Genomic DNA, 22,986 nt, shown 5'->3' with positions numbered 1-22,986 from the left:
GTTGTTGCTAAAGGAACAGACTGATATAGAAGCATTTGAAGAGGAGTATTAATTTGTGTGAAATGTCGTTTTGCCACATTAGTGATGAACTAAAGCAACGTTACTTTACTTTTGTTTTGGTTCCAGAAACCTAATCTGAAGCAGCTAGTAATCCTAAGTGGTCTGCGAGCAGAAATGTGGACCGAGGAGCATGATGAGATATTAGATGCGTTTGTGATGGACGAGAGCCAAAATGTTCTCTGTGTGTACATGGATCCTCATGCGGGACTGAAAGTGGAGCTTGGCATGCCCATACAGGTGAGTGTAGGCTGTAGGTGGGGGTGCTGAACGAGGGGTCTTGGGCTGCAGTTTCCAGGATAAATGACAGGTTGCCCCTCCAGGGTTGCAGCTGAGCGGAAGGGGGAATGTCCCTTCTAATGTTGCAGCCAGGGGATGGGAGGACCACATATGATGCAGCCAGCCGGCTTTGCTGGAACTTGTTTCTACTGCTGTATTGACAGTGACACTATGGTACACTATCATCTCGCTCACCTGGCACCTCAGCTGGGTGCCCGTCTTGCCCACTCTTTCTGCTGATCCTTGCCCACTCTTTCTGCTGATCCTTGCTATTATAAGAACAGGTCTCCCACTATTCGTTAGACCCTGCTATGATATCCTCAGTCACTGTGACTTTATTGTTAATTCTATTGGCTAATGCAGATATATGAGGGCAATTTTCAAAGTCATTTCTGGGGGTAAAACAGAATTTTAAGTGTGACATGGGCTTTTTGAAACTTGCCTTACCCTCTCTGTGCCAGTCAGTGTTCCCTGTAAGCTGTGCCCATGCACAGGGACCATGAAACCAGCAAGCACGGGAAACCATAGCACGCACACGAAAAGGAAAACAGAATGGTGCTTCAACCCCTTTCCGATCCACCCCGAATTAATTCGTCAGTCAGCCTAATGTATTGTGCAGTCTTCCTCGAATATATACGTCCGTGGAAATATAGAAGGATGTAATACCAGACAACACCGAAAAATGTTCATGTCCTGAAAGAGGTTAAAGAACACTGCGCACAGATTTGTGCACTGCTTCTAAAACTTTGCACCCGGGAACATTTTCGCACAGTCCCAAAAAAAAAAAAAGGGACCATTGTGCAGTACCCAAACACTTTTGTGCATAGAGAGGAGATGTTCCTGGGGGTGGAGTTGGCGGAGGAGCTAGCACTTTTTTTGTTGGAAAAAGCACTCACAGACTTTACACTTCGGTGCATAATTTGAAAGTTGCCCTCTATATGTTACTGATGATAATACGTTTTATCTTTATACTTTTGTATTTTCAGTAACATTTTAAGACAAGGGTCATGTAAATGATCATCCATGTTTGTACCAACTATGTAGAGACTTGAAAGACAGACAAAACCACACAAATCCACAGCCCGAATAACTGCATTTTCTTTGCCTGCCATAGCCTGTAGAGCAGCTGATGTACTTTTTACGCAAGGAAAATGCCAAGATCACCGTGGAGAACTTTGAGGACACTGTGCAGTTCAGCTCACTGCGGGCCAGCCACATTGAGGCCCTGCTGCGGCTCATGAATGGCCTCTACGTACATCAGATCTTTGGCAACACTACCTGGCCTGAGAGCATCAAGAACAACTTCTCGGCTCACCTTCACCGCTTCCTCGCTTCCCTCACAGGTGCAGCAGCTGCTCTTTCCCTCGTTTCCAATAATCTTACTGACCATACCCTTCAAGCCACTCCTCCCATGGGAGTGGACATTTTGGTAACAGTGTCACAAATGACATCCTACATACAGAGATCTAGAGGCCATCTTGGTAGAGGTGTACTTGGATATAGACACAATCACTGAGCCTTGGTGTAATAGAAAGGAAAATTGGTTCTTACCTGCTAATTTTCATTCCTGAAGTACCATAGATCAGTCCCGACAAGAAGGTTTTGCATCCCTACCAGCGGATGGAGGCAGGGAACAAAACTTTAAGGCACTGCCACATAAACAGAGAGTGCCACCTGCAGTCCCTCAGTATTTTTCTGTCTCCAGCAGATGGTAGAGATACAAACCTGCAGTCTGGAGTCTCAAAAAAAAAGAAGAGAAAATTATAAGGAGATTTTGGCTCTCTGAGATGTTAGGTTCCTAACACCTCAGGGAGCAGAAATATCCTTATTATTTTCTCTCTCTTTTTCTTTTTTTTTAACTTCAGACTACAGGTTTGTACCTCTACTATCTGCCGAGAGACAGAGAAATACTGAGGGACTGCAGGTGGCCCTCTTGGTTATGTAGCAGTGCCTCAGAGATTTGTTCTCTGCCTCCATCTGCTGGTAGGGATGCATAAACCCACTTGTCTGGACTGATCTGGGGTACGAACAGGAAACCAAGATTGGAATGTGGTCATTATAGGCTATAAATCTTCCCAGAAGAGACAGAATGGAGGAAAGGGGGAGGAGAAGCCTTTTATATTAAGAATGCAATAGTAGCCATTGACGATAAAAATATCTTAGAAATGGGCATGCTGTACAGATGGCAGCTGGGATATATCCTTAGTAGTGTGGATGGGAATGACTGGGCAGACTTGGATGGACTGTTTAGTCTTTTTCTGCCATAATTTACTATATTACTATGAAATAAAGGAGAAGCAGTGTGGAGCCAAATTACAGTGTGTTGCCTAAGAGAAATTCTGTGCACAAACCTCCAGAACAGAGAAAGGGGGGTGGAGTTGGAGATGGGAAGGGGCATCACCAGGATGGCATGGAAAGGTGTAGGTGATTCAGTCTATTAGACATGGACTGGAGTCTGCCTACAGCAACATCAGCTGGGAGTGGAGAAGTCCTGGAAGCCCTACAGAGGGTGACTTTCTGGCAGCTGGAGGAAGAGCCCCCTCGAAGGGTGGCTTCTGGATCTGGTACTGATAGACAATGTTGCTGACATTAGTAAGGGAACACTATATTGTGTGGTCCAACATTAAACTGCAAGACTTCAAGAGAATGAATGATAATGATAGTGTTGAGGAGGCCCTGCTTGGATTCTGAGAGCTAATGGGAACTGAGAAACTTTGGTCGACAATAAAAGGAAGCACTGAAAAGGCAATAAATCTTTGTATAAGGCAGGTTAACAAGAGAAGAAAAGAGACTGATGTAGTTCTCCAAGGAGATAGCAGAAATGATGATGGCAAAAAATACAAAAATAAAAACACACATGGAGAAAGACAGGTAGAATTATCTGGAAAAACAAAGGGAGGTAGGCAGGGTTATTAGTACAGCAAAACCCCCAAATGGAAGAAAAAAAATTGCCCAATTGATACAAGGTAGCAATAAATTCTTCTATAAATATATAAGGGAGAAGTAATAAAAGGACAAAGTGGGATTTGTGTTGAGGAGGACCAGTATTTATGGAAGAAGAGGAAGGTTATGGATCTAAGCTGGGGAAACAGCACAGATAAATGTGAAATGATTACACACCAAATTATAGAGGAGGAAGTACTTGAAGCACTTACACAGATGAGCGTGGATAAGGCCATGGGACCTGGAGGTGTAAACGCCAGGATACTAAAAGCGCTAAAGGAAGCACTGATTGCTCCCCTTTCAGCTGTTTATCTTGTCTTTGATGAGGAAGGTTGTGAATGACTGGAAGAGAGCAAATGTGGTCCTGCTACACATAAGTGGGAACAAGTAGGAGGCAGGTAACAACAGACCCATTCACCTAACTTCAGTAATAAGGAAATCCTATGGAGACACTACTAAAGATAAAAGACACCAAACAACGTAAAATCTTTTGAGTGAGGCAGTGAATGGCAAGTTACCTGGGTAAACGTGGGGACACAACGTTATTCAGATGAGCTTAGACCTGCTCTCTTAGCTGGCTAATACTGAATATCTGCAAACCTGCCCCTGGAATGCGCCCACACTTTCTTTTACTGGGCAGTCCCTTACTTGACTGAAACTTACCCGTTCTACAGGGAGGGAAATTCAAAACTTGGGGTTTGTCTAGCTAAATTCAAATGTAGCTGGAAAAATCCCTTTGAATATAGATCTCGATGGGTTCCCATCAGACAAACTGGATTGAGTTCTTTAGTGAGGTGTCAAAAGTGATGGATCCAGGAGGTGTGGTAGATATTGGGCTTTTGACAGTGTTCCACTTACAATAAGGAAGCTGGGCAGAATGGGAGTAGGCCAGGAAGTTATAAACTGGGTGAGGAGCTGGTTGAATGGCAGGCTGCAGAGTGGTGGTCAATAGAATCCACTTTGGAGAGGTAAAGTGACCAGTGGGATACCCCAGGGCTTGATACTGTGACTGGTTGGCAGGTAAACAACATTCCCTGTATGTACCCAGTTCAGTCCAGACTCCTGGGTTTTGCAGATGGAGACAGAGAGAGTTTTGCTGACAGTGCCACATAACCTGGTGTGCCACTTGCAGTCCCTCAGTATTTCTTTTCTCCAGCAGATGATAGGGGTGCAAATCCGGCAGTCTGGAAACTAGTTTTAAAAAAACCCAAAAAACCTCCAAAGGAACAGATTTTTTTATTTATTTATTTCGGTGCTTTTATATATCGAGGTTTAGCAGTTAGCCTTCACCCCGGTTTACAGTAGAACAACTGTACAGTAGAACAGATGTACAGTAGAACTCTACAGTAGAACAGATGTTTTGACCAAGTCTCAGTTAAGAGTGCTACTTGGAGGAGCTGATAAAACATCTGGGAGAGAATAAAGGCCATAAATTGCCTGAGGATAAACCGAAAGGGGAGAAAGCATGCTTTCCTCTGCATTCTCGGTTCAGAGGGAATAGGCGTTTTTTGGCAGAGTAAGGCTTTAATAGGAGACAGACCTCGGGGAGGCAGCAGTCCTGGAACCAGTCCTTTCAAGGTCGAAAGCCGAACAGAGATGGCTCAAGCTAGGGTGGTGGTGGAGCCAAGTCCACCCAATGAAGAGAGGCCGGCCCAGTCCTCAGTTCCGGTCTTAGGGGGTAGGTTGACTCTTTCTTGTTTTTTTTTTTACGAGGAGTGGGCCAAGATTACATCGGACCAGTGGGTCTTTTTTTTTTAATTTTTATTTATTTATGCTTTTTAAACAAATACAGACAAGATTAGACTTGATTGCAATCTAATATTGGTATTACACAATATCTAACTCAATACTATTGAGAAAGAAAAATGGAGGAAAAAATAGTAAAAGAAAAAAATACTCAATGCTGCTTAAGTCCTCAATATGAGAGAGATTCAAATACACAACTCAAGGATAAGTATATATCAATATTACAATATAGAAGCAATAACAGTAGGTTGAGCTTTAGCCAAAATGTATATTGGAACTATTGGCTTACAATTACAGCACTAAGGATTATCAGGAAGGTTAGCTGGTATAGTTTTACCAATTAGGAATTGTGTCAGCTGTGGGGATTAAAAAAAATAAAATAAAGGAATTTCCTTGGTATTTCACCAAGCATTTACAGGGAAATTTTAGAAAAAATACTCCCCCAACCTGCTGAACTTGTGATCTTAATAACAAAAATTGTTTACGCTTTCTCTGGGTTAATTTAGACACATCTGGGAACATTTTTACTTTTAACTGCATAAAGGTTTCTGTTCTGTGTCTAAAGAACAGTCTCATTATCCAGTCTCTATCCGGCTCAAGAACCAGAGTTACAATTAATGTTGTAGGGACTGCCATTTCAGTGTTAGATGTTTCCAACAATGTACTAATATCCACTGAAGTCTCCTGAGTAGGTTGTAGAACTTCCATGTTTCCTGCTTGTGCTCCCTCAGTCTCCCTTCTGAATGGAGGTAGATAATACATTTTTTAAATCAGTGGTACAGCGTTTTCAGGAACTTGCAAGATTTCAGTCAGATATTTTTTAAACATATCCCTGGGGGAGATTAATGGCACTTTAGGGAAATGTATTATTCTAATATTTCTGTTTCTGATAGTATTCTCCAAACTCTCAGTTTTTAATGTCATAACAGTGTTCTGTTTTTCAAGGGCTTGCTGAGTTTGTTGTACCGAGTTAGATTGAACTCGAATAGCTGTAAGCTGTTGACTTAAGTCAATAGTGTTATTTTCCAAAACCAAAACTTTTTTTCTATCTCCTTGTAATTTTGAACAATAGGGGATAATTGCTGTGAAATAAAGCTCCACATTTCAGCAATGGTGTCCCAAATAGAGTTTAAAGATATCTCACCCAGTTTTTGAACAGGAATTAGAGCTGGGAATTGTAGAAAGTCTCCAAGATCTTCCACCTCGATCTTTCTTTCCTGGTTTCCTCCTGCTTGCTCTTGTAAGCCTTCTCTGCCTGGCTGTCCAAAGGTCGTAGTTGGACTAAGCTCTGCCGGTTCCGCCCAGCTGCTCCCCACCGAGCTCGCACAATAACACGTTGGTTTAGTGGCGACTCTGCAGCCTCCTGGGGTTCTTGCAGGCACTGTATTTATCCCAGATCAAGCAGGATGCTAGTCCTCACATATGGGTGACGTCACTGACGGAGCCCTATCATGGAAAACTTTCTGTCAAAGGGGTCTCCCTTCAGTCTTCGTTTTTCCGCGCTGCACACAACTCTGTCTAAAAAACAGATTAAAATATCACTTTTTCTCATTCCCACATCGGGGTCTCTCTTCATTGGCCGGTGAGTAGAAAAATTCTTTTTGAGTTCACAGGTTTTAAGAAATGTCCCAAATGTAATCGAACGATGTCAGATGACCCAGGGGGAGCACAAGGAAAGACACCATCCTAGGTTTTCACTTTCATCCCATACAGGATAAAGAAGAGGTAAGCCAGCTCTTCCAAGCGATTTCTCTATATTTGCAAGCAAAAAACTTTCAGCATACACGGAGCCTCCTCATCACACAACCTGTCCGCCGTCTTGAATCTCTCCGACCAGTGGGTCTTAAGTGTGATAAGGCAAGGTTACGCTTTAGAATTTGCCCGTCCATTAAAGGACTTATTCATGGTCTCTCCTTGTGCTTCTGTGGCAAAAAGGCGGGTGGTGCAGGAAACCATCAGCCACTTACAGATGCTGGAGATCATTGTTCTCGTCCCCCTAGAGAAACAAGGGATGGGACGATATTCCATTTATTTCATGGTACCAAAGAAGGAGGGAACTATTCACCCAATTTTGGACCTAAAGAAAGTAAACAGGGCTCTCAAAGTTCCTCGTTTCCAGATGAAGACTGTGCTCTGTTATTGCAGCGGTGTGCAAGGGAGAGTTCTTGGCTTCCCTGGATTTGACCAAGGCGTACTTGCACATAGCAATCCAGCTGGACCATCAGCTATTCCTCTGGTTCATGATCCTAAGGACGCGTTTTCAATTTTTCACCCTTCCATTCGGTTTGGCGACAACTCTAAGGACCTTTATCAAAGTTGTGGAGGCAGTGGTGGCTCAGGCAGGAGGGTATCCTAGTTCACCCATATCTGGATGATTGGCTTATTCAAGCAAAGTCAGAGGTCCTGTGCAGGTAGATAGTGGAGTTGGTGCTGCAGCGGTTGAGATCCCTGGGTTGGGTAGTAAATCTGTCAAAGAGTCATCTTTCCCCTTCTCAGGTGTTGGAGTTTCTGGGGGCACATTTCAATACCAAGGTGGGGAAGGTGTTTCTCACCAAGGAATGCATTTGTAAATTGCAGATGCACATTCACAGTTTGTTAGAGAAAGCGGTGCCCAGGATCTGGGATTACTTGCAAGTTCTCGGTTTCATGGTTTCTACTTTGGAACTGGTTCCTTGGGCGTTTGCTCATATGAGACCTCTGTAGTCTGCGTTGCTCTCCCAGTGGAACCCGTTGTCAGAGCAGTTTCACCTTCCACCTCCTCTTATGGAGCTGGCCAGGTCCAGTCTCTCATGGTGGCTTGGTCCGGACCAGTTGGGTTGCAGAGTGGACTTGGAAATTCCGGAGTGGATAGTTGTTACCACCGATGCCAGTCTTTGCGGATGAGGAGCTGTATGCCAAGCTCAGTCAGCGCAGGGCCAGTGGTCGGCAGAGGAAGCATTGTGGTCTATCAATTGCTTAGAGACAAGAGTGGGGTGGTTCAGGCTGTGTGCCTTTCTACCCCTTTTGCGCAGGTGGCCAGTGAGAGTCTTGTCAGACAATGCGACAATGGTGACTTACATCAACTGACAGGGTAGTACCAAAAGTCGAGCGGTGGCTTGGGAAGCCCAAGAGTTGATTCGCTGGGCAGAGCAGCATTTGGCATTACTAGTAGCTTCTCACATAGCCGGAATAGACAATGTGCAAGCAGATTTTCTCAGCTGACAACAGCTGGATCCTGGAGAATGGGAGTTGTCAGAGGAAGCAATGCGTCTAATCCATTACAGATTGGGCAGACCCCACATGGACTTAATGGCAATTCAGCGAGATGCCAAGGCACTGCAATTCTTCAGTTGCAGAAGGGAATGTGGAGCAGAAGGGAGTCGATGCCTTGATTTTTCTTTGTCCGCGGAAGATTCTCCTATACGTGTTTCTGCCATGGCTGCTTGTGGCAAAATATTGTGGTCTGTAGAGATTCATCCAGGAGACTTGATTCTAGTGGCTGTGGAGTGGCCTCGGCAACCATGTTTTGCAGATCTGATCAATTTAGCAGTGGACAGGCCATTGAGGCTCGCTCATCTACCAAAACGTCTGCACCAAGATCCCATATTTTCAGATCAGGCGGCTTGCTTCTGTCTTGAGGCTTGGCTTTTGAGAAGAAACGCTTAAGGGAGAGAGGATATTCTGAGGATGTCATTTCCACTCTGTTACAAGCTAGAAAGACTTCCACCTCCTTGGCGTTTATGAGGTTCTGGAGAGTTTCTGAGGCTTGGTGCGCGGAGCAGGGAGTTGAACCTATTTGGGCATCCATAGCACATCTTCTGACTTTCTTGCAAAGAGGGTTGGTGACGGGTTTGGCCTTTAACTCCCTCAGAGTTCATGTGGCGGCTCTAGCTGCACATCCAGATGTGGTGCGTTTTCTCCGGGGAGCAAAGCATTTGTGTCCTCCAGTTCAGAAGTTGTGTCCCTTGTGGAGCCTTAACTTGTTCCTTAAGGGTGTGTGTGCGGCTCCATTCATGCCTCTTAGAAGGGCTACTATGTAAGATCTCACCGTAAAGGTAGTTTTCTTGGTGGCATCAGTGTTTTTTCATCTTGTCCCTTCCTTTCTACTGAAGGTAATGTTGGTGTTTCATTTCAGTCGATTTTTTTGCCTGCCTTCTTTAAAAAAAAAAAAAAAAAAAGTGTCAAAACAGCAACAAATCTTTTGAAATTTTTAGATGTTCATTGGGTTCTCATCAGATATTTGGCGATCATGACTTCCTTCTGTGGGACAGAGATTGTTTTGTTCTGAGGGCCGTGAAAGTGTGAAGTGACCTCTAAAGCAATTCTGGTGAGGTGGATCAAGGATACAATATATCTTCAGTATATTTGCTCACAGTGTATTAGCTCCTGAGAATATTCAAGCTCATTGTGTTAGGGCCGAGTCTTCTTCCTAGGCAGAGACAGCTATAGTGACTGAGGACATTTGTAAGATGGCTGCTTGGTAATTTCATTCTTTTGCTAAACATTGCAGATCTGATGTTCTTGCTAAGGAAGACTCAGCCTATGGAGCTGATGTTCTTAGAGTACTTCCTCCCTCTCAGATTAGTTGGGCTTTGGTACTTCCCACTTGTGTGAACTGGTGTAGCAGGATGAAATGGAAAGAGAAATTTTATTACCTATTAATTTTCTTTCCTTAAATCCTGCTATATCAGTTTAGGATCCTCCTGGGACCTTGGGTCATAATAAGAGTGAAGAGGTGGTGGTGACAACATCTAGAGGAATCCTAAACTGCATAAAGAGATACATAACCAGCAGGAAAAAGGAGGTGATAATGCCTCTGTATAGGTCATTGGTGAGGCCCCACCTGGAGTACTGTGTTCAGTTCTGGAGGCCATATCTCAATAAGGATAGAGACAAAAAGAAAGCGGTCCAGAGAAAGGCAACCAAAATGGTGAGGACCTAAATATATGGAGGAGAGGAGAGACAGGGGAGATATGATACAGACTTTTAAATGCCTGAAAGGTATTAATGATATACAAGAATCAAACCTTTTGTGATGGAAAGAAAGCTGTAGAACTAGGGGTCATGATATGAAACTCTAAGGAGGTAGACTCCGGAATAATGTTAAGAAATTCACGGAAAGGATGATGGATTCATGAAATGTACTCCCAGAAAAGGGGGTGAAGACATGAGCAGTAATGAAATTCAAAAGGGCATGGGATAAATACAGAGGATGCCTAACGACTAAAGTTCGTAACCTGCATGGAGTGGCAGTTATTACCTCTAACAGAAGGCATGGGGGTAACATGCCCGACAAGGCAGTTACTGCACTAAAAGAAAGAAGGAAAACATTTTGCTGGATAGACCACGGGGGTCTTTTTCTGCTGTTATTTACTATGTCACTATGTTAAAACATATTTGCTATGGGGGAATATTTTTTTCCTTGTCTCAGACTTTTATCTACTATCTATCCTTCTGATATATTTTCCTGCTATTTTTTTCTCAGGGTGCGGACAGATAGTGTGATTTGAGGATCTTCTCTCTCAGATTTCTTGAAAACATTTTTTTTTAACCAGTTTTGAATGTTTTTCTTGTTTATCATCTGTTCAGAGCTTTGTCATAGGAATAGTGGTTTTCTCTAAGCTGACAGGGAGAGAGGTGTAAAGGGCACACACATTTAGAGAAAGCAACAAGATAATAATGTGCGGCAATAACTTAAACTGAACAATACCACTTTAAACCAACAAAGCTTCGGGACGCCGCGATAATATCTGTCTGAGTCTTCAAAGTTTTTCCCTTACAAGTCTTTGTTGTTTTGAAGATGCCGGGTGCTACTGCCTAATTTAATTGATGGTTTGCTGACCGCGTATGCACTTTGTACATATCCGAGAGACCCCCGGTTCCGGTTCTGTATGTTGATTTACTGACGCGGTGATCCCCGGACATTTATTTTTTCGAGGTTCTCTTTACTCCTTTAAAGGGTTTACCCGGATCCCTCCTGACCCGAAGCTTTGTTGATGTACCTACGTTCCTGCCGTGCCTTGAGCCGCAGCTTCAGCCTGTTCAAGACTTTTGGAATCCTCCCCCTGACGCAGCCTGACGCGAAACACGGCCGTGTCGGGGCTTTGTGTAACTACTTATTCTATATGCTAATATTTAAATTCAGTGCACTATTGTTGTGTGCACCCATTAAAACTTAACAGTTTGGCTTAAAGTGGTATTGTTCAGTTTAAGTTATTGCCGCACATTATTTTCTTGTTGCTTTCTCTAAGCTGAACCACACCTAAGAAATAGTAATGATGTCACAAAGAAAACTGCATGCTCTGCCTCCATCTGCTGGCAGGAGGGAATAACCCACTTGTCTGGACTAGTGTAGCAGGATTCATGGAAAGAAAATTAACAGGTAATAAAACTTCTACATATAGGTCACTAGCGAGACCCCACTTTGAAAACCGTGCTCAGTTTGTAGGCTGGATCATCATGAGGACATTGAGAGGATGGAATGCTACAAAAGTAAATACAAAGCCTGCAACGCAAACCTTACAAACAGGCCAATACAGAACGCTGCGCTCAGGTTGAGCGCACAGTTAGTCCCATTTGGCTACGCGTTTTTGACGTGCTATTATAACCCCTTATACAGTAAAGGGTAATAGTGCATGGAAAACGCGCAGCCACCCCCCCCCCCCCCCCGAAACTAATAGCACACATTACATGCAAATGCATGTTGATGGGCCTATTAGTCATGCTCAATACAGAAAGTAACTCCTGCCTGTACTAGGCAAGTGTACAGAAAAGCAGAAAAAACTGCTTTTCTGTACACCCTTCGACTTAATATCATAGCGATATTAAGTCAGAGGCCCCAAAAAAAAAAAAAAAAAATCTGCCTGCGGGTCGGAAAACAGACGCTCAATTTTGCCGGCGTCTGTTTTCCGAACCCGTGGCTGTCGGCGGATTCAACAACCCACGCCGGTAAAATTCATTCCCTGTACGTACCCGGATCAGTCCAGACCATGGGTTGAGCCTCCTGTCCAGCAGATGGAGACAGACCAAAACTGAAAGGGTGTCCTATATCAGGACAGAGCCTACCCTGAAGCCCTTCAGTATAACCATTGTTAAAGCAGATAAGAATAAAGATAACAAGAAAAGGACATTTTAGTCTGTCTCCATCTGCTGGACAGGAGGCTCAACCCTCTGTCTGGACTGATCCGTGGTACTACAGGAATGAAAATTAACAGGTAAGAACTAATTTTCCTGCATCGGCTGTCAAACACGCTGACAGCTGCCGCTTCTGCCAATAAGGCGCTAGGGATGCGCTAGTGACCCTAGTGCCTCCTTATTAGCGCGGACCCTCATTTGAATACTGAATCGCGCGCCCAGGAGAGGAGCCTGGACGCGTGTTGGGAGAGCGGACGCTCGCCTCGGAGCGCTGGCTCTCCCGTGCACTTTACTGTATCGGCCTGAAAGAGAAGCTTAAGACATTCCAAAATGTGCTTGAAGGAAAGGGGAGATATAATAGAAACATTCAAATGTTTGACAGGCTTCAATAAAGAACACAGACAATTTCAAGGTCAAGTGGTCATGATCTGAAGTTGCAGATAGGAAAGTTCATAGGAAACATGAAAAAAATATTTCTTTACTGAGAGGTTAGTAGATGCCTGAAACAATCTAGAAGCAGGGGTGATGAAAACTAAATGTAAGCATGCTTGGGACATGGAGGACAGTGGTAAGAAGGTTAGGGTGCAGTACTGCTAACAACCCACCCTTCACTCCCTGGAAGAGTAGAAATGGTGGGGGGAGAGATTCTAAGAAAAAAAGGAAGCATGAAATAGTGAAACTGCAGGCCATAGATAGGACTGCTGGATGGAAACCAGCAGGCTACAATTCCCAAAAAGCCAATCAAGTCTGTGCTGGCAGGTTGGTGGTGGCCGGGTATTATCACGAGGACATAGCAAGCCAGTTCCCTGTAGGTACCCAGATCAGTCCAGACGGCTGGGTTTTGCCTCCCTTCCAGCAGATAGAGACAGATAAGATTTTGTACACCCCTGGCATATAACCTGGTGTACCACCTGCAACCTCTAAGTATTTCTCTGTCTCCAGCAGATGGAGGAGGTCAAAACCTGCAGTTCTGAACCTCTTTTAAAAAAAAAAAAAAAATAAAAAAAATAAAATATTAGGAAAGAAGTCTAAGGAGATTTTCCCTCCTAGGAGGTTGGCAGGTCCTGCTGGGACCACCCTCCTAGTAGTAGGGCTGGCGACCCAAATTGCTCCATTTTCCCCACACCGGAGCTGGATAGCTGGTGGTCCAGTTCCCTCCCCGTCCGGGCTCGAGGAGAGAGAGAGAACCTGAGTCAAGGCTCCAGATAAGCTGTTTTGCTTTCCTTTTCAGCGTTTAAAGTTTGTTTAAAAAAAAAATTGGGAGTTTCTTCTTTTTCTCTCTGCCTTAGTTTTCATCTTGTTGGCAGTGCAGGGAGGCGGCTCAGGGGTCTCTTCTCCTCTCTCTTTCTTGCTGGCGGTTCCCGGAGGGGTCTCTGCCCTGTCCCTCCCTCATTCGGCTTCTTCCCGCGTGGTTCGCGGTTTCTTTTCTGCCGACATGCCCAAGGAGCTCAGTTACTCCCTGTGTGGCTGCGAGCTTGTCTCGGGACTTGCGCTGCTCCCGGTGTCTCTCTGTCAGTGAAGGCTCTTCGGCAGGGATGGCGCTGGTCCTGTGACAACAAATCTTGACTTAGATAAAGAATAGTGTTTTTCATGTAGTCATATCCTGTAGCTGGCAGCTGGGATACATCCTTAGCAGTATGGTTGGGCCAATTGGTCTTTATCTGCTGTCATCTGCTACATAACTTCATTGTCTTGTTTTAATTGGCTCAAGATTTAAAAAAAAATTTCTTCTCCCCCTCTTGCTATCTCAGACACGTGTCACAAGCTGGAGGGTCACACCGTTCTCTACATCCCCATTGAGATCATGAACGTACAGCCGGAGATAGCAGTGAAGGACAAGGAGCTGGTGCAGCGTCTGGAAAGTGAGTGGAATCTAGCTGCCTGCTTTCTAGTTCACGAGTTCATGTATAGCAGACGGATAAACAGCAAGTGAATACCCCCTCCATATTTGTCCAGCCAATGGTGTCAGGATAGGCGTACACAGATCTGGTCTGCATGGGGAAGAGGGTTGAGGTAGGGACTTGGTTTGTGTGTGGGGTTTTTTTTTTTTAGTTGCGTAAATGGTATACATGAATTAGCCAGAATGGAGTCATCTTGATTAGGAGGAATTCTAGTGTAAGAGGCTCCTCCGGCGTCAGCAATAGTAACCTGAATGTGTCTCTTACAGTACGTAGACGTCTTGTGGGGGTTCTTCTCAAAGTTTAACTTCCAAGACATTCATGTATGCATTGGGCAGACATCTAGAGAGACCTCACTGCTCTCATAAAACAAGACAATATTACAGAACTAAAATATACAGTATATATAAATAGTGCCAATCAAAGGAGAAATGAGAGAAATTTACAGATTAATAAAACAAACAGCCTAGCTGGAAATAGACTGGTATCAGTAGAGGCAAAGTATAGTTGTGCTCATAAGTTTACATACCCCTGACAGAATTTGTAAGATTTGTAGCATTGTAAGAAAACATGTCTGATATTTTCAATGTGTTTCAAATTAAACTATTATGCATATGCATCACAGAAAAGCACAATCGTTAAACAAACCATAGCAATAAAGGAAATAATAAAATGGTCCTTTTTAAAAGTTGGCACACCCTTAGTTCTTAATATTGTGTATTGCCCCCTTTTGCGATAGCTGTGAATGAGACCTTTTATTTTCTCATGGGGTAAAGCTGCCCATCCCGCTTGGCAAAAACCCTCCAGACCCTGTCAATTCTTTGGTTGTCTCGCATGAACTTGCACATTCCTTTTCTTTCTGCTCTTCCAGTCCTGAACCTATGGGTTATATCCTCTCATTCAGCACACATGGAGGCAGACTTCACCAACTATATATGTCATATGGAGAACTAATTCAGCCAGTGGTCTTTGCCTCCAGCCGCTGGATGGACGTTTGAACTCAACTCTTCCTGAGCTGAAAGTTTATTTTTTTTTGATATTCAGCCCTCTTACTATTGTTTAAGTGCATTTAAGGCTGTAGATTTGGGCCATGCCCCTGTGGATGTTGCTCCTTCAGTGAAGCAAGCCCTAATGACAGTAATTTGTTTTGCCTGCTCCCTTCCTGTTTTCGGCAAGGTTGAGACCTACTGTCTACGTTTGTCGGTGATTTTTAAGCAATTTAAGTATTTACTCACCTCTTTGTAAGCCGCTTGCTCTGTTACAGCTGAGAACTATTTAAGCTGATGCGATGTCTGAATAGAGTCATCGCTGCGGTGCTTGTGGGGCTAAGCGCACTTCAACTGAAGGGAATCTGTGCTCAGTTTTGCTGCGGTAAATCTAATTCTCTGGAATTGGCTAAGGCCACTGTTCCCTGTACGTACCTGGATCAGTCCAGACAGTGGGTTATGTCCCCAATCCAGCAGATGGAGTCAGCACAAGCTTTGAGGGGGCGTATCCATATATACTACTACCCCCTCTGCAGGAGTTCAGTATCTTCTGACTCCAGCAGATGCGAGTAGGGTATCCTGGGATTCTCCCATTGCTATAGGTTTTTCCCTGTGTTTTTCTTTCTGATTTTCGCTTTGGCTTCTGCCTACTTGTCTTGTTTTGGATCAAGTTGTTGTATTTAAAAAAAAAAAAAAAAAGTTTCTCTTTTAGAGAGCTGTTTTTCTCTTACCCTCTGTGTCCTCTCTCTTGCCTGTGCTGCGTTTTGGACGGGGTAAGTTTTGGATTTGCTGTGTTTCTTTTCCTTTGCAGCTCTCCAACCTCCGGTGCCTCGCGGATGCCGGTGGAGCCGGCCTCTCCGCGCTGAATTTCTTGCCGGCGGCCATTTTGCAGCTCCTTAGGGGCTGCTGTGGCAGGCAGGGAGGACGGTTTCGGCGGGTTGTGCGGCCAGGAGGGCCCCCCCGCGGCACTTGGAGCTTCATCCGGCGGGCAGTGCAGGCCGACCGGGCCCCCCCGCGGCGCCGTTCTTCAGGCAGGGAGCACGTTTTCGGCGGGTTGTGCGGCCAGGAGGGCCCCCCCGCGGCACTTGGAGATTCATCCGGCGGGCAGTGCAGGCCGACCGGGCCCCCCCGCGGTGCCGTTTTTCGCTCTCTCGTGGCCCCCCCGAGGCTCAAGGCTTAATTGAGGCTGTTTTTCGATGCCGTTTCTGCTGCCACGCGCTTCCGATGCCGCGGCCGTCGCGCTGCTCAGCCTGCGGGGACGCTCGGTGCCTTCCCGGGAGGAGGGCACCTCGCAGTCCCTCGCCGATTTTGCCTTCCTTTCCAGTTTGCCCGGGCAGCGTAGGCCGGCCCCTCCCCCATTCCTGGCGGGAACGGCGGCCATCTTACACACACAGCGCCCTGAGGGAACTCAGGGAGCGCTGGAGGATAGGGATGCGGTTACGGCTTCCCACCGACCCTGGTACCGGAACCGGGTCCGCCGGGGCAGGGTACCACGGCCTCTCCTTCGTCCGGGGCCCCCTCGGGCAGGCCGGCGTTTTCCCCGGAATTTATTCTGCGGCATATTTGCAGGGGCTGGACGCACCTGCGGGGCCTCCCCCGGCTACGGCTCCTCGGATGGCGACTGCTTCTCAGGCCCCCCCCGTCTTGGCGGGCGTGGGGGCCCCCACCCCCGTCCGGGCGCGACCTCCCCCCCGGGGCCGGGGGGAGCGGTGCCAGGCCCGGCGGCTTCTGACCCTGATGTTGCGGCCATGGACCAGGCGGACTCCACGCCGGAAGGGAATGACCCGCGCCCGCTTCGCCTCTTCCGGACGGAAGAGCTAGACGACCTTATCCCGCTGATTATCCAGGAGCTGGATCTGGGTCCGCCGCCGGATCCGCCCGCGCCTGTAGCGCCTGCGGTTGTCACCTCGTCAAAGAAGGGGGATCCGGTCCTGGCGGCTCCTCGGCCGAGGGCCCGGGCTTTCCCATCCTCGACTCTTTCCTCCAGCTTCTCACTAGGGAATGGGACGCTCTGGAGGCTTACTTGAAGGTCGGACGGCCCATGGAAAAGTTGTATCCACTGCCGGAAGTTTCCTGGATCTAGGCACTAAAGGTGGACTCCGCGGTGTCGGCGGTCACGAAGAGGACGACGATCCCAGTGACGGGAGGCGCGGCCCTGCGGGATACGCACGATCGCAAGTTGGAAGTTTTACTCAAAAGGGTCTTCGAGGTCTCCACGCTGGGTATGCGAGCAGTGATGTGCAGTTCCCTTGCCCAGCGGGCAAGCCTCCTCTGGGTGCAGCAACTCCTCACCTCCCAGGCCCTTCCTCCCGAGGAGGCCGCCCCGGCGGATAGGCTGGAAGCAGCGGTGTCGTACGGGGTAGATGCCTCGTACGACCTGTTTCGGGTGCTGGCACGATCCATGGCTTCGGTGGTAGCGGCCAGATGTTTGCTGTGGCTTCGCAACTGGGCGGCGGATACGTCCTCCAAGTCAAGTCGGGGCTCCCTGCCTGTCAGGGGTAAGTTCCTCTTCGGGGAGGATTTGGATCAGATCATCAAGTCCCTGGGGGGAAAGGCGGTTCATCGTCTGCCAGAGGACAGATACCGGTCTTCTAGGGCGTTTTTTTCTTCGTCCCGGACCAGAGCCAGGGCTCAACGACGCTACAGGAACTACAGACCGGCGGGCTCCTGGCCCTCCGCCCCCAGGTCTCAGCCCTGGTCGCGCTCCTTTCGTGGGCGCCGGCCCGCCCGCTCCACCCCCGGGACGGGACCTCCCTTTCCCAAGTCCTCACAATGTTGTCAGGCTCGCCCACTCCGCCGTTCCCAGAATTGGGAGTCGGCTGGCGTTGTTCTACAAGGAGTGGGCGCACATCGCCTCATACCAGTGGGTCCTGGACACCATAGGACGCGGCTACGCTTTGGAGTTTGTCCGCGCTCCGCAGGGACGGTTCATCTTCTCCCCCTGCGGATCGGGTCCCAAGCGATGGGCGGTGCAGTTAAGGCTGGACAGGCGTCAGGAGATAGGCGCTATTGCGCCCGTGCCCTTCTGAGAGGTGGACTTGGGCCATTATTCAATTTACTTTGTGGTGCCAAAGAAGGACGGTTCCTACCGGCCCATCCTGGATCTCAAGGAGGCCAACAAGTCCCTCCGGGTGGTCCGGTTCCGCATGGAAACACTGCGGTCTGTGATCGCGGCGGAGTTCCTAGCCTCCTTGGATCTGACGGAGGCCTACCTGCACATTCCCGTCCACCGGGAACATCAGCGTACTCTCAGGGTCAAGATTCTGGACCAGCATTTCCAATTCATAGCCCTCCCGTTCGGGTTGGCGACGGCTCCGCGCACTTTTGCCAGGATCACGGTAGGGGTGGCGGCTGCCCTTCGGAAGGAAGGCATTCTAGTCCATCCTTATCTGGACGATTGGCTCGTTCGAGCGAAGTCTTTCCGCCACGGACAGGCAGCGGTGGCCAGGGTAGTACAGTTCCTGCAGTCCCTGGAATGGGTGGTGAATTTTCTCCATGAGCTCCCTCGTGCCCTCGCAGTGCTTGGACTTTTGGGGGCGACCTTCGGACTTTTGGGGGCGACCTTCGACACCCGTCTCAGCTCCTGGGGGTGATGGGCTCCACCATCGACATGGTCCCTTGGGCGTTTGCGCGCCTCCTACCTCTACAGAGAGCTCTTCTCTCCTGTTGCAAACCGCTCTCGCAGGACTACCAGGTGATTCCCCCTCTGCCGCAAGCGGCCAGGAACAGTCTGAGCTGGTGGTTGGATCCGGCGAATCTGGCTCGCGGCGTGTCCCTCGATCTCCCAAATTGGGTGGTAGTTACCACCGACGCCAGTCTCGGCGGCTGGGGAACCGTGTGCGACCGCAGCTCCACGCAGGGGACGTGGTCCGAGGTGGAGTCGAAATGGTCCATCAATCGTCTGGAGACCAGAGCGGTCAGACTGGCTCTACGACACTTCCTGCCACTTCCTCGGCACCGGGAGGCCAGGATATTATCCGACAACGCAACCACCGTGGCCTATATCAACCGACAAGGAGGTTGATATAGGCCCCTCGCGCTCGAGGCAGCGATGTTGATGCTGTGGCCAGAGCGGCTTCTAGGCGGATTTCCTCGGTCGTCAACTACTGGATCCCGGGGAATGGTCACTATCCGATGATGCGATGCAACTGCTTGTCCATCGGTGGGGGACCCCCCACCTGGATCTGATGGGGTCCACGCAAAACGCCAAGGCTCCCAATTTCTTCAGTCGCCGCAGAGAGCGAGGTGCGGAGGGAGTCGATGCCCTAGTGCTCCCGGGGCCGCCCCATCTCCTTCTCTACGCATTCCCATCGTGGCCACTGGTGGGCAGAACACTCCGCAGAATAGAGGCTCTTCAGGGGGCTGTGGTTTTCGTCGCACCAGAATGGCCCAGGCGTCCCTGGGTTGCGGACCTGCTACAGCTGGTCCTCGATGGACCCATACGACTAGGACGTTTCTCCCGCCTCTTGCATCAGGGTCCAGTATTTTTCGAGCAGGCAGAATCCTTCTGCCTGGCAGCTTGGCTTTTGAGAGGCGCCGCCTCTGGCCCCGAGGCTACCAGGAGGCAGTAGTGTCCACGTTGTTGAGTGCGCGAAAGACGTCGACGTCGGTAGCCTATGTTCGAGTCTGGAAGGTGTTCGAGGCGTGGTGTTCCAGCCAGAACACGGGCCCAACTAAGGCTTCTGTTCCTTACATCCTTCAATTCCGACATGCGGGGGTGGACAAGGGGCTCGCCTATAATCCCCTACGGGTCCAGGTGGCCGCCCTTGGTTCGCTATTGCGCGATGGGGGCTCTCTGCGGCAGCCCCCGGACATTGTTCGTTTTTCCTCAAGGGTGTCCCACACCTGCGGCCTCCGTTGCGGGATCCTTGGCCCTCCTGGAGTCTCAACCTCGAGCCACTGAGGAGTGCAACGCTTAAGGATCTCACCCTTCAGACAGTGTTTTCTGGTGACAATCTGTTCCGCTCGTCGCATATCGGAACTGTAGGCACTCTCGTGTAGAGAACCTTATCTGCGTTTCTCCGACTTTGGAGTTTTCCTCCACGCCATTCCATCATTTCTCCCGAAGGGGGTGTCTGCGTTTCATGTGAATCAGACGGTGGAACTGCCGTCCTTCTCGTCTTCCGAGCCGAAGTCTCTACGACTCTTGGATGTCAAGCGCACTCTGCGTCTCTATCTGGCAGCTACGAATGATTTCTGGACGTCTGACCATCTCTTCGTCCTTAGGGCTGGCCCAAGAAGGGGTCCCGGGCCTCCAAGACGACGATTGCCGGATGGCTGACGGCTGGCATTGCGGCTTCCTACATTGGGGTGGGGCGGTCTCCCTCACCCGGCATTGTCGCGCACTCTACGTGTTCTCAGGCGGCCTCCTGGGCGGAGGCTCGCTCGGTCTCTTCTCGAGAAATCTGTTGCGCAGCCACCTGGAAATCGTTATATACGTTCTCGAGGCACTATCGCCTACCTCTCGCCTCTCCAGTCTCTGGGCATTTTGGCGAGCAGGTTCTCCGAGCAGGCCTCGCAGGACCCCACCCGATTTAGGGAAGCTTGGGTACATCCCACTGTCTGGACTGATCCAGGTACGTACAGGGAAAAGAAAATTATTATTTACCTGCTAATTTTCGTTCCTGTAGTACCATGGATCAGTCCAGACGCCCACCGCGTCTGGGTTCTCTGCCTGCTCGGCTCCTTTTCTGTGGCTGTCCTTTCTAACGTCTTCAGCTTTTACTGCTTCTCGCAGTTCCCCACAGGTTGTCTTACTGTGTAGGTTGTCTTCCTGTGTTTATAAAGCTTCCTACCCGTTGGTAGGATCTTTGCAGTTCTAGTTATTATAGTTGCACGGCTTCGTTGCCGGTTCCTTTTTCTACTTGATCCGTTAAGGGGTTCGGTTTTTCTACTCGGGCTTTGATATACTCGATACTGAACTCCTGCAGAGGGGGTAGTAGTATATATGGATACGCCCCCTCAAAGCTTGTGCTGACTCCATCTGCTGGATTGGGGACATAACCCACTGTCTGGACTGATCCATGGTACTACAGGAACGAAAATTAGCAGGTAAATAATAATTTTCTTTTACTGCTAAGAAAATTCCTTCTGTTGAGGTTTCAGCTAAACAAAAGCCTTCCCCCAGAGCAACTTTAACCTCTCGAGAGCCTTTAGCGGCAGCCGTTCTAATAGCTGACTTGGACGCAATGGCCGTCTTGACTGAGTCACCCGGGGCATTGTTATTAAGGCAGGTCCGGTGTTAAGTCGGGGACCTCCCAAATTACTACCAGGGTTGGATTTTCTTTGACGCTAAACAGGAAGTCTTTAGTACCAGCGCTAGTGCCTTTTCACCTGACTTTTTCAAGTTCTTACATCAGGCATTTCGTGCTTTCCAAGGACAACGAGACAGCATTGCAGAGCATGGTCAGAGTGAAATTTCAACTGCTGAAGTTTTAAAATCTCAAAAGAGAAAAAGATTTGATTCAGAGGAAGCTGAATCACTCTTTCTGGATATGGATTGTCCCACATTTAAGATTTGGGGATGAGAGAGGTGGTAGTGGACTGGAATCTTTGGAAGAAGATGAGATCCAGTTAGGAGAAGATGAAGAGGAACAGATCAGGTTATTCCATAAGGAAGAAATGTTAGCATTAATTCTGCAGGTTTCTTCTGCATTACGTCTTGAGGAAGAAAAATTTAGGGAGGCTCCAGGTTGGGATCCAATCCTGAGAAGCATACGCAAAACAGCCTTTACCTCCTCTGTAGTTGGAGATCAAAGCTATGATTATGTCAGAGTGGGAATCCCCTGAGGCTGGCTATAGGCACCTAAGAGTTTTTAATAGGCTGAATCCTAAGCCATCAAAGGTGCTGGATTGACTTTTTCAGCAACCAAGAGTAGATGCGATGGTAACAGAGGTAGCCAGGAGGACTACCATTCCCGTGGAGAGAAGTGCAACCCTTTGGGATAAGAACATAAGAAATTGCCATGCTGGGTCAGACCAAGGGTCCATCAAGCCCAGGATCCTGTTTCCAACAGAGGCCAAAGCAGGCCACAAGAACTTGGCAAGTATCCAAACACCAAGAAGATCCCATGTTACTGATGCCAGTAATAGCAGAGGCCATTCCCTAAGTCCACTTGATTAATAGCAGTTAATGGACTTCTCCTCCAAGAACTTACCCAAACCTTTTTAAACACAGCTACACTAACTGCACTAACCACATCCTCTGGCAACAAATTCCAGAGCTTAATTATGCGTTGAGTGAAAAATAGTTTTCCCCAATTAGTCTTAAATGCGCCTCTTGCAGTGAATTGTTGAATGAGCTTGACCTATATCCGATAAATGTATCAGATCACATCTGTAAAGACCCCCGCATTGCATAGCGGCCCACACGTGCTGAATCTGGCGTCGTCCTAATCTCTGGACCCATGCACCCGCTTGTCTGTTCAGCTTCCTGTGCCCTCTATTCCACAGCTTTAAGGTTGCCCCATTTCATATGCGGTATATCATCGGACCAAACCAAGCAGGTGCCCTTGACTAGAATAGATAACGCCTTGAAATCGTCCCTTATCATTTGCAGTAGCTGCTTACAGGCCAATTAGCCTAAATCTTTCCCACCCAAGTGAATGATGATAACCTCCGGCTAGGTGCAAGCCACCCTGCGCTGACGCAACAAGGGTAATAGGTGTTCCCGCAACTACGGTGGCCATTCCATTCAATGTAGACCCCACATGGTGCCAGTCCCAAATGTGCCCTGTATGGGCTTTCGCGTGTCTTTCTGACTCCCCAATGAATGAAGGAGTGTCCCACAATCCAGATGGTCGTTCACCTGTTGTGCACACCTGTAACACAAATTAATGGCAATGTTAGTTGCTATCCGGGGCTGTTCTAATGTACAAATGAACTGTGGAAGATTCCGTCTACCTGTTTTCTGTATGATTCCCTTGTTTAAACTCGCCTTCGCAGCACTAGTTGCAGCGCTGATT

General features: G+C 48.0%; 1 protein-coding gene across 1 annotated transcript in view; it reads left to right on the top strand.

Annotated features, from left to right (window-relative positions):
- Window positions 1-22,986, top strand: part of DNAH2 (dynein axonemal heavy chain 2) — a 392,322-nt gene that overhangs the window by 31,688 nt on the left and 337,648 nt on the right. Inside the window, exons 4-6 of the mRNA XM_029581921.1 lie at window positions 127-297; window positions 1,451-1,679; window positions 13,890-14,000. Coding sequence (XP_029437781.1) covers window positions 127-297; window positions 1,451-1,679; window positions 13,890-14,000 — 511 coding nt within the window. The remainder of the gene's footprint in view (window positions 1-126; window positions 298-1,450; window positions 1,680-13,889; window positions 14,001-22,986) is intronic.

Source organism: Rhinatrema bivittatum, chromosome 16 (assembly GCF_901001135.1).
Source record: "Rhinatrema bivittatum chromosome 16, aRhiBiv1.1, whole genome shotgun sequence".
In the NCBI taxonomy this organism is placed as follows: Eukaryota; Metazoa; Chordata; class Amphibia; order Gymnophiona; family Rhinatrematidae; genus Rhinatrema; species Rhinatrema bivittatum.
Note: the sequence above shows the minus strand (reverse complement) of the source record. Positions and strands in the feature narration are given on the sequence as shown.